The 17,610-nt window shown below is 37.3% G+C and overlaps 1 protein-coding gene across 1 annotated transcript; it reads left to right on the top strand.

Annotated features, from left to right (window-relative positions):
• Positions 1–356: 356 nt before the first annotated feature.
• Positions 357–15,998, top strand: LOC149169561 (uncharacterized). The gene is made up of 4 exons (XM_089425255.1): positions 357–517; positions 10,196–10,302; positions 10,432–10,924; positions 15,081–15,998. The coding sequence occupies exons 1-4, from the start codon at positions 357–359 to the stop codon at positions 15,907–15,909; spliced, it is 1,590 nt and encodes a 529-aa protein (XP_089281381.1). The 3' UTR covers positions 15,910–15,998.
• Positions 15,999–17,610: the final 1,612 nt, after the last annotated feature.

Raw genomic sequence — 17,610 nt, 5'->3', positions numbered from 1 at the left:
GTGATTTTCCCTAAAGGGACAGGTTAGATTTGGAGACATGAACTGAAATAAGGAGGAAAAAGCTACATTTTATTTGTTGGGAACCATGGGGACCTAGACATCACTGTTTGGGAAAGGGGAAGATTCACTACATTTAAGTGCTCTCTGTCGACAAAGAATAAGAAGATACCACTATAAGTACTGAAGAAGATCCACCTCACAAGGAAGTAAAAGAAGAAGAAGAACCTAGCAATCACAAGGAAGAATCACCAAAAGAAGCAAAAGGTGAAGAAAGGGCTAGTGGAGAAAAGAAGTTTCGTCCCCAAGTCAGGATTGCAACCCTTTCCGGCACACCCAAGTATTACACCTTTAAGTTCATGGGAGTTGTCAAGGTACAATGCATCACAACACTAATTGATGGAGGAGCCACGCACAATTTCATTGATGCATCACTGGTGCCTAGGAGAGGACTTCCCATTGAAGATTTCGAAGGCTTGGATGTAGCATTTGCAGATGCATACAAGTTGGATGATCCTAGGTTTGAGCGTAACTCTCACTAACTATACTTTTACTAGTGATTTATATGTAACAAATCTTGTAGATATCAATATGGTATTAGGGGTTTAATGGTTGTATTCATTGGGTAAGCTCATAAAGGACTACCAATTTAAAGCACTAGAGATGGAATTTAAAGCACCAAAATGTAGTAGGGTAGTCTTGAGAGGTATTGAAAATGGTGGGCCACAGGTTGTTTTAGCTAGAAGAATGGAAGCTACTTCAAGTACGACGATGTCACATATGAAACAAATTGCAGAATCATGAGCCAAAAGGTACCTCGTAGTGATAAACCATAGTACAACACAAATATTCAACAAATAATTGACAAGCATGCTTCAATGTTTGGTGATATTCCTCCATGATTGACTCTTAAGAGAGGATTCGTGCACACTATAAAATCGGAAGAAGGAGCTAATCCTGTGATCCCCATGCTTAGTTACACCCAAAGAAATTTAAGGATGAAATAGAAAATAGCATCCAACTGTTAGAAATGTGCCACATTACACCTAACTTGAGTCCATTTGCCTCATCCATGGTCATGGTAAAGAAGAAGGATGATGCGTGGAAAATGTGCATTGATTACCGAGGGTTCAACATGAAAACTATCCAAAATTAGTACCCTGTCCCCAGGATTGGTGAATTACTAGACGAAATTCATGGAGCAGTTTACTTTTCAAAAATTAATTTATGTTCAGGGTACCATCAAATCCAAGTTCGAGAAGAGGACGTGCCGAAAACGACATTTCGATGTCATTATGGACATTTTGAATTTTTGGCCAAGTCGTTTGGGCTAACCAATGCCTCCACTACCTTCCAATTTTGTATGAAAAGTATCTTCAACAAGAAGCTAAGGAAGTTTTTATTAGTGTTCTTTTATGACCTTATCATTTACAAGAGAACATGGGATGATCTCTGAGGCATTTGGATACAATTTTGAGAATTATGCAAGAGGAATCTCTCTATGCCAAAGCGTTAAAATGTGAGTTTTGGCTGACATATGTTCTTTATTTAGTACACATAATCAACATAAAGGGGATGTAGGTTCATCAGGAGAAAACTCAGGTAATATTGCACTCCCCTACACCTAAAACCCTAAGAAAATTATGTGGGTTCCTAAGGATCTGCACCTATTACTGATAGTTGGTTAAGGGTTTCTCTTAGTTAAGTGCACCTTTGACAAACTTAACTAAAAAGGGAGATTTTAGGTGGACAGAGGAATTTGATAAAATGTTTAACAAGTTCAAAGAAATAATGAGCTCATCTCGATTTTTGGCTCTTCTCGACTTTGGTCAACCATTCATATTGGAATGCGATGCATCAGGGGAAGGAATAGAGGTTGTCTTAAAGCAAAAGGGTCACCCTATCACATTCGAAACTTGGAAGCTTCAAGACATAAAGAAGCTTTAATCCATATATGAGAAGGAGATGTTGGCTAGCATGCATGCTTCAGAAAATTTTAGACACTATTTGGTTGGAAATAGGTTCATAGTTAGGATAGACCACAACAACCTGTGTCATTTCTTGGGGCAAAAGGACGTTAATGAGTGGAAGCATAAATGGGTAAGAAAGAACTAAGCTTATGAATTTGATATTGAGTATGTGAAGGGAAAGAAGAATGTTGTGGCTGATGCACTTTCTAGGAAACCAACAACATGTGCCCTATGGAACTCTCATAAGATTGGAAGGCACATCTTGCAACAAAGTATGCCAAGAACCAGTTTACCTGTGCACTAATCGACGAGATCATCCTAGATGATAGGTGCAAAATAATTCATGGAGTCATTTATTGTAAATACATGGTATACCTGGTTCCTGAATCTACAATCAGGGAAAAGATTTTGAAGGTTGCACATGATATTCCCTTGGCTGGGCATCAAGGATTCTTCAAGATATATCGAAAGATTCAGGAACAATTCTCTTGCAAAGGGATCAAGGAAGATGTGATGAAATACATTAGGGAATTCATGACAAGCCAACAAAATATGGTTGAGAATACACATCCTATATGTTTTCTCCAACCCCTACCAATCCTAGAACAAAAATGCGAGAGCATCTTGATGGATTTCACCAAAGGGTTACCCAAAGTGCAAGGGAAGGATTGCATCTACACAGTGGTAGACAGGATGACTAAATTCACACACTTCTTTGCCATCTCAACTTATTATTTGGCCAAAAAAGTGGCATAATTGGGTTTCAAAGAAGTCTTTTGACTGCATAGGCTTCCCAAGAATTTAGTCAACAATCTTCACAGTAGATTTATGGGCTCATTTTGGCAGGAGCTTTTTAGGCTAGTGGGAACTAAATTGACCACTAGAAATAGCTATCACCCTCAAACCAACTGTTAGACATAAATTATAATTGGATTGAAGGGCACCTACACAACTATGTGACATGTTAGCAGAAGGCATGGATTAAGTCGTTGTACCTTGAAGAAAATTTCTACAACACCACCTACTACTTATCCATTGGGATGACAACCTTCAAAGCGTTGTATGGGTATGATGCATGGTCCTTCATCGACATAAATTTTGGAGACAACAAGGCACCTATTTCTAGAGATAGGATACATGAGAGTTAGGACATTGTCAAGGTACTCAAGGAAAACATACAAGTTTCTCAAACTCGATAGAAATTGTATGCAAATCAACACGAACATAGTGTAATTTTGAGATAGGAGACCTTATTTTCTTACAATTGCAGCCCTATAGACATTCTACAGTTAAGAAGAGCCGATTAGAACAATTGAAGCTGAGGTTTTATGGGCCTTACAACGTTATCGATAGAGTTTGCGAGGTGGCATATGAATTGGAGAAACCAAGTGATAACAAAATCCACAATGTATTTCATGTCATTCCTTAAGAAGGTTGTGGTTCAACAGGCCACTGCCTCTATCGAATCACCACCATTAGATGAAGAGGGACAATTGGAACTAATTATGGAAATGATCATGGTTGTGTGAGAAAAGAAGTTAAAGGGAAGAGTAATTCCAAAATAACTCATTAGATGGAAGAATTTACTAGAGGAGGGTGCGACGTGGGAAGGAAAGTTGATTTTGTAGCACCCGAACTTGCAATTGCTTGAGGGCAAACAATTTCGGGTAGGGGGGACTGTAATGTTCTTAATGAATTGAGAACAAATATGAATGATTATCCTATCCATCCCCATAGGCTATAGTCCACCTAAAAAAGGGAAAACCCAAAAAATACACATCGCTGGGTAAGTTTCCAGGTAGCTGGGAAAAAATCTAGAATTGGGGTTTTGAGTAAGATTTACTTAACCATTTAAGGAAGCCTATAAATAGAGGATGATTGGATTCATTTTGAGCATCAAGGTGGATCAATTCAATTGTTCTTGAACATTAGCTCTGACGATTATAACACCCGTTTACTTCTAGTCAATTTCGGTGGTGAGAGATTCCACCCTAGTTCGCATCTTTATTCTTCTCACTATTTTGGCACATGTTTTATCTGGGAAACGAGTTCTATGGGTATTGGTATTTTGTATGGTACAGGAAGCATCTGAAGAATAGTGAGGCTTTGGTTGATTTTAGTGACAACGAAATTTTCTATGTTCAGATGGGATAATTGTTCATGAGCTTCATAATGACATAGAGCGTTAGTCAAGTCCCATATCATAGTGGATGAAAGCGTTTACTATTTTTGTGACATTAATAAGATTGAAGATGAAAAATACTTTCTCTTAAATTGTTAAACATATAACTACATTAAATATTAATTTTAAAATATTTATCATAATATCAACTTTAAAAACATTCTAATTCAATAAAATTATGGTAATTTTGTAATACTTTTGCAATTAATATCATATTTATTATGATGTAATAAACCAAATTTAAACTCAATAACCATAATTATCACTCATATATCTAACGATCTCTCACAAAATTTCTTCACCTCACCACCCCTTCCCAATGTAATATTTTAATTTTTTAATGTAATTAGAAATATGTAATTTTTTCCATTTTTTAACCAAATAAATTTACAGCTTAGTATGAAAATGTGTGTAAATTTATCCATCAATTTCTCCTCAACCAAATAAATTAACACTTAAATGAATTAAAAAAATTTAAAAAATTTAAAAATACCTATATAAATAATTTATATATATATATATATATAAAATGAGCCATATAACAATTATGAACCTAAAGAAACTAAACACCATCGTGGACAAGCGATATAAAAGCCAAAGAGATCATTCGACAGAGATTGTCAACGAGGAGCATATAAAAGCCAAAGAGATCATTGGACAGAGATTGTCAACGAGGAGCGTATAAAAGACTGGAGAGATCATTCAAAATAATCCATATCACTTCCTATGTGAGTCACTTAGAACACCTCATCTACCCCGAGTTGATATAAGTAGTTAGAACCCTTAAAAAAAAATCAACTTATTTTCCTAGTGAAAACAATCGCTGAATATTATATTAGGTAATTGAATATTATGGATGGAAAAAGTTTAAAATTTATTAGAATTGATCATTTGCTTGGAGTTGATTGTACCAAGAGGCAAATTTTATAATCCAGTATGGAAGAGATATGTAAATTTTTCCATTCTTTAACCAAATAAATTTATAACTTAGTATGGAAAAGGTGTGTAAATTTATCCATCCATTCCTCCTCAACCAAATAAATTAACACTTAAATAAATTAAAAAAATTGAAAAAATATAAAAATACCTATATAAATAAAAAATGAGTCATATAACAATTATGAACCTAAAGAAACTAAACACCATCGTGGACCAGCGATATAAAAGCCTTGGACAGAGATTGTCAACTAGGAGCATATAAAAGACGAAGAGATCATTCAAAATAATCCACATCACTTCCTATGTGATTTGGATCGTTACATGGTGGGTGTCGATCCAGAGGAGGGAGGAATTGGAGATGGGTCAACTCTACTTTCTCCTTCCACTATGTAAACTACACTACGTATGTCGGTGTCCGACATGGCTGAGATGTTGGGCAGAGCTATTTCTACCATCATATCGACATGATGCCAATATAACTAGAAAATCCTGACTGGGTTGCAGGAGGATGAGGGATCATGGGCTCTCTTAAGAAACCATCATTCAGAAACAATCCATGAAACATTAACGTACTCATTTCAGTGTGTAATCAATATTTCAGATTCTAGCATTCTACGAATTTGTGTTTTTTCTACTTCTCAAAAATAGGAAAACCAATTATTTTAATGGGAAATTTAGCAAGATATTAATATTAAATAATTTAATCAATTATCGGAAACTATCAAATTTGCTAGTAATTCAAAATTATAATTTACACTTTAATAATTGTATAAATTTTGATCATCAGGCCAACAGAAACGAGAAACGAGAAACGCAGGCGGGCATAGAAGTATTGTGAGGATTGGATTGACGTGCAGAAAGAGATTCAATGGATGAACACAAATGACATATGAAAGTAAGATACCTTAACATTTGCTATTTTCTATTTTAAATGATTAAAATGAATGTAGTGTGTTTTCAACCTTATTTTTTCTTAAAATTTAATACCTATTTAATTTAATATTATAACAATAAATTTTAAACTATATTAAATATGGTATTATAATATTATGTAAATGTTAAAAATAAAATATTACATAATATATATATATATATATATATATATATATATATATATATATATGATATTATGTTATTAAAATTTTAATAATTTTGAGAGAGGGAGGAAAGAAAAAAGATAGAGAGAGAAAAGTGGAGAGATGAAAAAATGAAGTGACAAAGGAGAGATAAAGAGAGAGTGTGTATGTTTGGGGTGAGATAGAGATACAAATAAGGAGAGATGGAGGGAGTATAAATATAGATGGAGGGGGAGAGAGGAAAGAATATTTCTTGCACTGGATGCACTGATTTCATTGTAGATGGTGATTTCTAATCCTATTTGATTTAGCGCACTAGATGCATTGATTTCAATGTATATGTTGATTTCTAATGATATTTGATTGGTTGCACTAGCTGCATTGATTTTAGTGTAGATGTTGATTTCTAATCCTATTTGATTACTTGCAATAGATGCATTAATTTTAGTGTAGAAGTTTTCTAATTCTATCTGACTGCTGGCACCGAATGCATTGATTTTAGTGTAGATGTTGATTTCTAATTCTATTTGATTGCTTGCACTAGATGCATTGATTTCAGTGTAGATGTTGATTTCCAATTATATTTGATCGCTTGCACTAGATGCATTGATTTTAGTGTAGATGTTGATTTCTAATTTTTTTTATTGTTTGCATTAGATGCTTTGATTTCAATGTAGATGTTTCTTTTTAATCCTGTTTGATTTCTTGCATTAGCTGCATTAATTTCAGTGTAGATGTTTTTTTTCTAATCCTATTTGATTGTTTGCATTAGATGCATTGATTTCATTGTAAATGTTGATTTCTGATTTGATGTAACTGAATGTATGATGGTACATTAATTTTAAAATGATTGGATTAACAATGTGCATTGATTTCAATTTTGGGAAATTTTTTTTATTGAAAATGTGCATTGATTTTTCTGTTATAGTAATTCAGCCTATTAATATTGGAGAGCAAGAGAGAGAAGGTATGATATTTTCTACAACAGCTTGAGTTAAAGGTTTGAATCGTTAATGCTTTCAACTTCCCTTTTTCAAATAATCGACATGGAAAGATGGAAAAACTAACAAGGGTGACAATAAGAATAGTAGAAGAAATTTGTTTGAGATTGATCGCAATGAAGACAATTTGTCATTGGCTACATTCTTATTATTCACATTTTTTGTCATTCAACACTATTACATTGTCACTTTGCATTCAAAATTATTATTTCATCATTATAATTATTAACAATATCTATCATCTCAACAAAGTTAACTTAGGTCGTTGAGCAAATTTAAAATTAAAACTACACTTCAAGGTATATTTAGTAATACCTGGAGGGACAATATTAAGAATTAATTAGTTGTCAACAATTGTGATACCTGAAATTAAATTAAATAATTGTTTAGTATCAATCCTCTTGCAAAATATTGATAAGATTATCTTCCTTCTTACTCACCAACTATTTACTAATAGACAATTACCTACACATATAGGAATATAACAAAACAACTATAACATTCACAAACATTACCATCCAAATCCAAACACATAAACATACAAATCACTCAAAGCATCCAAACACAAATGTACAAACAATACAAGGCAAACAACATAGACCAAATTAAAGAAGATAATGATATGGTTATGTCAAGTGAAGAAAACATAATGTAAATTTCAAAGTATGAAGTTTATCTCAAACATATACATAATAATGATAATCTAAAAATGTGACATTGCCGCCCTCAGCTAGAACCAACCTAGATCCATCTAACTCTGGATGTATCATGCCCCGAGAGGGATCAAATCCCTTGAGGCGCAAATCTTTCCTCAAATTCTACACTCCAAAAAGAAGGTTTGCACCTCAAGAGATTTGATCCCTCTCAACGCATGATTCTTACACAGAACTTTCAGTCTATTTTCCTAGTAAAAACACAATAGATGAATATCTTATTAGGAAATTGAATGTTTTGAATGGAAAAAATTTAAAATTTATCTTCCAATTACTTAAAGTAAAACTATTATCTATATAATTTATTTTTTATTAGGAAGTTGAATTGGGATCGCGAAGATGTAAACTTCATCTTTTTACCCATTTAAAAGGTTATCATTTGACTTATTATATATGGATTGTTGATTTTGATCGATCATTACTGTACACAGGTTTATTAAAATTCAAAAATATACACATGGAACAAAATTCAATAAAATTTCATTCTCATAAGAATCTTGTAAAATAAGAAATTAAGTTTTGGTTGGTTTGGTGTGTTTTTTGAGCATTTGATATCTTGAGTAAATGGAGAAGCCATCAAAATTCCTTGAGATGGAAAACTATTATCCAGTGAAACTATGATTGACACCCAAATTCACTTTAACTACGTTCATGATGTTGATCCCATGACATTATGATGCGAAGCAATTTTTGTAAAACTAGGGCGGGCATTGAATTGTGTTAGACTTTAAAAAAAATGTTATTCCTCGTGATCTTTATAAAAATAATGGTGCTAAAATTGTGAACTTTGGTTATTGATGATATTGAATGATATAATCAATTGAAATTTTTGAGATGCAAAATTTTTCTATGTTTTACACTCTAAACAAATGTTTACACTTCAAGAGAGTTGATTTCCATGGTTCTTGCTAGATCTATGTGTAAGATAAATTTATACGTGATAATAAAAAATAAAAATATATATATATATATATATATATATATATATATATATTGGTTTAAATATTTTTTTGTGTTTGTGTTTTTTAATAATTATACTCTTATAAATGAGGATGGATTTTTTTGATAACAAGTTTTGATTTAGTTGAATTCTTTGAGATACAGTCATTTTTTGCTATTACATAAAGAGGTGAAGATGGATTTTTTTGATAACAAGTTCTGATTTAGTTGAATTCTTTGAGATACCATCATTTTTTGCTATTACATAAAGAGGTGAAGAGGGTGCCATTCTAAGTTGTGGTTGGAACAATGGAACAATAGCTAGCAAGGTGGTGGTGTGAAAAGTTGGGCTCATAGAGAAATGAGAATTTTAAATATTCACACATATATAGGTACCCGTTTTTGGCTACTCAATGTTACCATAATTTTTATTGTTTGTATTACTAAGTCATCTTATTTTATATAGAGAAAGAAGTGATTTTAGTGTTCGACAATGTCTTGGTAATCTTATTTGTATTTATATTATTATTATTATTGTTAAGGAGGCAAAAGTTTATAGGAGGTGGATGGTGTATTTGGTGAATATGTATTTGTTGCAATCTTATGTGTTGTGAATGGCACTATCGATATATAAACATTCAACCTTGATAATAAAATGATATTTAAAACATTTCAAAGAATTAGTAGGCTCGCTGATGAATGCAACCCAATTGAAGGAGTTATTCAAAATTGGCAATCTTCAAATATACTACCTCTCAGTTATCCCAGTATAACTTAATGGTTGATAAAATTGAATCGATTGTAAGGAAAATGTTATTATTGTTGCAGAAACGAAATATATAAATTTATGCGAGAAACCATTAAAATTGAATCGATTGTAAGGAAAATGTTATTATTGTTGCAGAAACGAAATACACAAATTTATGCGAGAAATAATATAAAAATACTTTTATGTTATCTCTTTTTATAAAGTGCCATGTGTGACATTTGACTTTGAAAAAAAAAAATTCTAGAAAGAGGGAGTGGAACCCTCATGGATATGCTAGGAAAGAGTTGGTCCCTATAAAGTTAGGGAATCTTGTAAAAAAAGGAAAATAGGATTGTTACTTTCGCATACTGGGAACGTAATCTACATGTTTGTGCTCATTTCAATTTATGTAAATTGTTTTACTTCTTTGATTTCCTTTACGTATAGGAAATCATATGAATGAGTAGAAGAAATTTGTTTATGTAATTATACAAATGGTTTCAACAATATCCTGCTCACAAAATCATATGAGGAGATGTTGATAAGATAAAATTTATGTCAATTGCACATGCTACGTAGCCTTCCTCCTCTTTTTTTGCTTCACTTTTACCGTGGATTTTGACTATGTAGACCTGTTTTTGGTGGACAGGTATTGCGCTTGCGGAACGAGACCAATTGCTCAGCTAGATTAGTGTGGTGGACAGGTATTGCGCTAGCCGAACGAGACCAATTGACAGGTATTGTGGAGTATGGCGTTGCCACCTGATTCACCATTTCGCGGAGTAGCAGCTGCGATCCCCCAGCCGGCTTCCGCGGTGGATGTCCTTAACCAATAATAACTGGGTTAACGTTGTACAATACTGAAGGACCAAGGATTCTATATCGGAACCCTGACAACAACCAGGATATTATAGAGGCAGTGTATCGGTGGGATGGGCGTCCCTATCAAGAGATTTTTCGGACAGGATTTCATCAATATTTGGCAGATTACTACAACCTTGAGCGCTTTGTCAACGGTGCAGGGAGGCCCGCAGACGAAACACCTGCTGAACCTTCAGCTTTTGTTAGCACCACGAGGTCAACTTCATGGCGACCAGCGGTCACAGCAGATTGCATCCTTTATCGCTATCAGATATTTGCCCCTGGGGTCATCGACGCGGTGCTAACACTGGGCGACCGAAATCACTATCGAAACCAGCAGGAAATTTCTTTTGCAGGTGGCATTAGCCCTCAGTATATTCGAATAGCACGTGAATATATAGTTACAGTAACGCCTGGATCGCAATTCCCAACTTATACCATAGCGGACCATAACCTTTACGGTAATGCTCTGTTTAACCCGAATCCAAATGCTGACGGGTGGTGTAAGGACCTCCGGTTGCGGGCACGTTCGGGCGCCGGGCGAAGTCACCGTGCACGGGTGCACGGGCGGGCGTGGGCGCACGGCGGGCGGGTCTGCACGACGGGCGGGCGAGGCTGCACGGCGGGCGGATCTGCACGACGGGCGGGCGAAGCTGCACGGCGGGCGGGCGAGGCTGCACGGCGGGCGGGTGAGCGCACACGGGAAAGCGAAGTTTCGGTGAACAGAAATGCGACGAAACCAGCAACACATAAAACGACTAAGTATTGGAGAGAGAATTTATATGCGATGGATTAAGGAAGTAAAAGCCAACTTGTAAGAGGATGACATGTGGGCATGTATGCACATTTGTTGGGTCGGCCATGGGGCTGCACACCCCCTTATGGCATACGTAGGTTGCATATAAATATAAGAGAGCATAAGCTCATTTGAACCATCGAACTTCACTCACTCTCTCATACGCATAGGGGTAAAAACCTGCGCAAGTTTAGAGGAGGATACGCATACCTCATGCGTAGTCCAAGCTAGGTGCGAGGTAGAAGTATCTTGTGGTTTGAGGTGTGAAGGTGGAAGTTGTGTGCGGTTTTATGCAGGATTTGGTGAGGAGGTCGAGTGGCTCGGGTGAGCACTCCTTCTTATGCAAAGGTGCATAAAATGTTGTAAAAGGGCTGTTCTATGCCTATTGTAAAATTATTCTAAGTGTTGGCTTGAAGTTTGTCAAGCACACTTGTATTATAAAATTGAAGAAGCTGTTATATATATTGTTGGGCAGACTTTACCGGGAGTTGCCCCTCCCTTTATACTTGTGTATTTTTCTCGGTTTATTGTACATGGTTAATGATTGGGAATGTTCTTTGTTAAAGTATAAAGGATAACACTTTATTCGGTTATAAGAACACAAGTTAAGTATGTTCATGTTGGAATAGGCGTAGCCCATAAACGTTAGTATTGTTAAAAAGAAAGCGTTCGGTGGTGCCGCACCTCGCTACAAGCGGTTGGAAGATCACCGCAGGTGTAGGGGCGTGACAATTGGTATCAGAGCTCGGTTGGAGCTGGTGAGCAAAGGTTGCTCATGACATGGCAGATATGGAACTCAAGGAACTTGATGATCTTCAAGAGCTCTTTGATGAAAGAGCCCGGTTGAAAGCCGAAATCAAGCAAGTTGAGGAAGAGATAAAGAAGAAGCTTCTTGGTAAGAAGGTTGTTGTAATTGAGCAGGAGGAGCTCGACTACATTGACAGGTTGGGAACTCACTACCGAGACCAAGAAAGCATTCGGGAGCTAAGTTCCATGAACTTGGTCAATGGACACTTGGTTGGTGCACTTGAGCAGAACAAGGTGGAAGGAAAGCTTGAAGCGGGTCAAGCTAGACCAGAACCAAGTTCCCTAGAAGAGCCAAGCAAGGAGGTGAAGTACCTTAAGAGGAATGTCAAGAAGGAACATGAGCCTATTGACACTTCTGAGGCCGAATTCTTGAAGAAGGTTGCTGAGGTGAGACACAAGACAAAGCCAACAGAAGGAGGTAATTCCTTGAAGCCAAATTTTGTGCAGGTAACCGTGAAAGGGAAGAAGTTTGCAGCTTTGGTTGATACGGGAGCTACTCATAGCTTCTTAAGTAGGAAAGCAACAAAGTCCTTTGGGAAGAAGACAAAGATGGAAAAGGAATGGAGTGCTTTCAAAACTGTCAACTCTACCATTAAAACAGTTGATGGTGTATTGAAGGACACACAGGTGAAAGTAGGACCGTGGTTCGGGAAGTTGGACTTGAGAGTTGTAGACATAGATGATCATTCTATGGTGTTGGGGCTAGACTTCATGGAGCTAGCACAAGCCATGCCAATGGAGGACCGGGACATTCTCTTGATCACAGCTGAAGGAAAAACCACGATGGTGCCTATGAATAGGAGGAGTTGCTTGGGTTATAGACCAAGGATGAATTCTATGATCTTGTATCCCAAAGATCCTAATGTGAAGCATGAGGATGTGGAGCAAAGAGGACTTGGGAGTATTGTGCAACAAAGGAAAAGAAGTTGGAGGACTTCATAGCAAAGGCTGGGAAGAAGAATGGAGGAAGTGAGAAGAAGGTCTCACGAACTTTGGAGACACTTGATGGGGGCATCTTCTACTAAGGATCTTCACAATGGAGTTGCAAATGAAGAAAGCCCGAGTGCTACTTCAAAGGCAGTGGTTGATGAAGGTTATGAGGGTAGAGCTCCTGTCGGGATAGTGGACTTTTGCAGGTATGCCATGGGCATATATGATTTTCAGCTGACAAAGGACAAGCTAGGTGAGCTTGGATGTACATGTGAGGAGATTGAGGCTGTGCACAGATACTTGAGGACGCAACATCAATCTGATACATGGGTGGATGAGAGTCAGGGAGGGAACTTCCTGGCTTTCCTCTCTCGATGAACAACCTTGGAAGAAGGTTGGTGTGGAGGCCTTGGTAGGGAGGAACCACACCAACTCTATAAGGGGCCTTGAGAGAAGGCTTCCTTGTGATGATGATGAGATGGTTGAGTGACCGAGTTCACTAAACCGAAGTTTGAAGACATGAAGCATGGTAGAGACCTATGCAAGGACATTGTGTGGAAGCACTTGTGGAGATGTCAAGGGACATCCTAACAAGGTGCTAGGGCAGGAATGTTATGCAGGAGGACTTGCTAGTGTGACATGGGAACTTGAGGATGGCACATTGCAGATGATGAAGAGGACTTCATGGACCTGAATGGGGCACATCAAGAGTTGAATGAAGACTTGAGGGTGGCACATTGCAGATGATGGAGAGAGCTTCATGGACCTGAATGGGGCACATCAAGAGTCGGGTTGATATGGACAACATGTTGCAGATGAGATGGATGGAGTTTCCATGGACCTAAGCATGGATTATGGATGGTGAGCTTGGTGGCAGTAGTCACTAGGCCGAGACATAGTGGAGAAAGAGTCTCTACATATGTTGCAAGGATGTTTTCCTTGTGTAGAAAGGTCGACATCCTCAATGATGATGATCTTGGTGGAGAGCTACCGAGATGGTATGTTGTCGAGGACGACAACGATTTCAGGTGGAGGAGAATGTAAGGACCTCCGGTTGCGGGCGCGTTCGGGAGCCGGACGAAGTCACCGTGCACAGGTGCACGGGCGGGCGCAGGCGCACGGGTGGGCGCGGGCGCACGGCGGCCGGGTCTGCACCACGGGCGGGCAAGGCTGCACGGCGAGCGGGCGAGGCTGCACGACGGGCGGATCTGCACGATGGGCGGGCGAAGCTGCACGGCGGGCGGGCGAGGCTGCACGGTGGGCGGGTCTGCACGACGGGCGGGTGAGCGCACACGGGAAAGCGAAGTTTCGGTGAACAAAAATGCGACGAAACTAGCAACACATAAAACGACTAAGTATTGGAGAGAGAATTTATATGCGATGGATTAAGGAAGTAAAAGCCGACTTGTAAGAGGATGACATGTGGGCATGTATGCACATTTGTGGGGTCGGCCATGGGGCTGCACACCCCCTTATGGCATACGTAGGTTGCATATAAATATAAGAGAGCATAAGCTCATTTGAACCATCGAACTTCACTCACTCTCTCATACGCATAGGGGTAAAAGCCTGTGCAAGTTTAGAGGAGGATACGCATACCTCATGCGTAGTCCAAGCTAGGTGCGAGGTGGAAGTATCTTGTGGTTTGAGGTGTGAAGGTGGAAGTTGTGTGCGGTTTTATGCAGGATTTGGTGAGGAGGTCGAGTGGCTCGGGTGAGCACTCCTTCTTATGCAAAGGTGCATAAAATGTTGTAAAAGGGCTGTTCTATGCCTATTGTAAAATTATTCTAAGTGTTGGCTTGAAGTTTGTCAAGCACACTTGTATTATAAAATTGAAGAAGCTGTTATATATATTGTTGGGCAGACTTTACCGGGAGTTGCCCCTCCCTTTATACTTGTGTATTGTTCTCGGTTTATTGTACATGGTTAATGATTGGGAATGTTCTTTGTTAAAGTATAAAGGATAAAACTTTATTCGGTTATAAGAACACAAGTTAAGTATGTTCATGTTGGAATAGGCGTAGCCCATAAACGTTAGTATTGTTAAAAAGAAAGCGTTCGGTGGTGCCGCACCTCGCTACAAGCGGTTGGAAGATCACCGCAGGTGTAGGGGCGTGACAGGTGGCCTCCTATGGAATTTTTTTACCGTCTAAGAAATCCTATATGTCCCGCCCGCGGAGATGTTGTTATAGAGTACCCTGCAAGAGAAAAGAGAAGTACTGAAGAAAATAGTGTGGAAGACATTTGCAAGGTGGGACACCACATCGAGAGTGCATTTAACTTCAGCGACAAAGAAGAGGTATACCTGTTCATCACCGACCGGTACCTGCTAATCAACTATGCTCCGGGCACCACCAATGACTACATTATCAAGGGACCCCAGACTATTGGCGATGGCTTTCCCTACCTAAAAGATACTATTTTTGCAAGTGGTATTGACGCCGCCTTTACTGCTTCCAGAAAAAATGAGGCCTATATTTTCAGGAGTAATATCTACGCACTTATCAACTTTGATGAGGGCTACATTATTCAAGGACCCAAGCTCATCACTGATAGCTTCTACTCCTTGAAAAATACTATTTTTGCAAAGGGTATTGATGCGGCCTTTACCTCTTCCACCAAAAATGAGGCCTATCTATTCAGAGGTAATCAATACGCCCTTATCAATTTCGCACCCGGCACAACAGATGACTACATAATTCAAGGACCCAAAAATATTATTGACAGTTTTTACAGTCTCAAAGGTACGATTTTCGAGAATGGGTTGGATGCAGCGTTTTCTTCTTCTCGAAAAAATGAGGCTTATATATTTAAAGGTGACACCTATGCTCTCATTAATTTTGGTCCTGGCAGCACAAAGGATTACATTATTCAAGGACCAAAGAAGATCACTGAAAGTTTCTACTCCTTGAAGGACATCTTACCAATGTATCCCTGTTCCTGTGGTTAAGCTATCCGTTATCATGGGCCGTGCACTCTACTGGTAAGCTAAAATAAAGAACCGCTTCCGCGGCTCCACGGAATGCATGGCCACTTATGTTTCCATCTACATCTACTTTTCGAATATATGCATATTGCAGGTTTCATCGTAATGTCTACTTTTCTAATATGTGCATATTACAGGTTTCATCGTAATGTGTGATTTTCTTAGTGTTTAATGCATCTAATTGATATTGGGATTTTTAACATAAAAATAAAATATTGCATATATATATATATATATATATATATGATTATAATTATAATTAAAAATATTATAAAATATTGATTATTTCATTTTTAATTGTTAATATCACAATTCAGTGTCAATATGATAAAAATATTTCACTTACTTCTAATTATAAAAAATATTTTAATTTTCACAATATATAATATAATTTCATATCAATTTTTTTGAAAAATTAAAATAATTAAAAGTAAGAAAAAAATAGTAAAATATTTCAACTTTAAAAATATTTCAACACAAAAATAAATTATATGAAAATATAAGTTAACTAATTTATGTTGATGTCAATTCCATACTTCAAAATATTTCAACTATATGAAAATATAGATTAACTAATATATATTGATACCAATTTCATATATATCTATATATAGAAATAAATATTCTCAACAAGCCTCCAACACAAACATGGTGATTCGCCCTCAAGTCACTCTGTGGGCATGGAGATCTTGGCATGAAGGCCTGCCAGCTCGACCTATATGACGACAACCTCGGTAGTGCACTGTGCAGCCACCTGCTTCAATTCGTCAACCATCTGCTCTATCACTGCTCTTGAACAATCAGCATGAAGCTTCTATTTAGTCGCTTGCATATTGGCAAGCTTGCCTTCAATAGAGGTCGTGACTGAATAAGCCTCATCCAACCAGGGCTTCAAGCGCGCCTTCAACACTGCCTCTTTGTGCTGTGCTCCATCTACCTGTTCTTTCAGTGTTTTGGCCTCCTGCAGCTTCGCTAGTCTCTGCGTGAGAGCGACGTGCGCACTGTCACTTTTACTTCGTCATAGTGTTGTTGCATTTCTCGCGCCTCTGTCTCCAGCCGTTGTACATTAGGGTCCTCCTGCAGGCTCGTCAGGACCTCGAACGACTGTTCAAACAACCATGTGCACTCTGCTACTGCACTGTCTACCGCCACTATTGCCTTGGTGATAGCGGTTTCACACTGCTCCTTTACTTCTGGCAAAATTGAAGGCTGGGCCTTCAACTGTAAATCTGCAATCTGTAGGTTCAGCTCCAGTTGAACCTTAGCCAACTCTGTGCGAGCATCACACACCCCTATAGCAAGCTTGTAGACTTGTTTATAGATTAATTATTATTATCACAATTCAGTGTCAATATGCTAAAAATATTTCACTTACTTTTAATTATAAAAAATATTTTAATTTTCACAATATATAATGTAATTTCATATCAATTTTTTTGAAAAAATTAAAATAATTAAAAGTAAGAAAAAAATGAGTAAGGTATTTAAACCTTAAAAATATTTCAACACAAAAATAACTTATATGAAAATATAAGTTAACTAATTTATGTTGATGTCAATTCCATACTTCAAAATATTTCAACTATATGAAAATATAGATTAACTAATATATATTGATATCAATTTCATATATATCTATATATAGAAATAAAATGTTAAAATAAA

Source organism: Pinus tabuliformis, chromosome 4_2, assembly GCF_031772625.1.
Source record: "Pinus tabuliformis cultivar Carrire ecotype Pingquan chromosome 4_2, CPIR1, whole genome shotgun sequence".
Classification (NCBI taxonomy): Eukaryota; Viridiplantae; Streptophyta; class Pinopsida; order Pinales; family Pinaceae; genus Pinus; species Pinus tabuliformis.
This window is presented reverse-complemented; position numbering and strand designations above follow the sequence as displayed.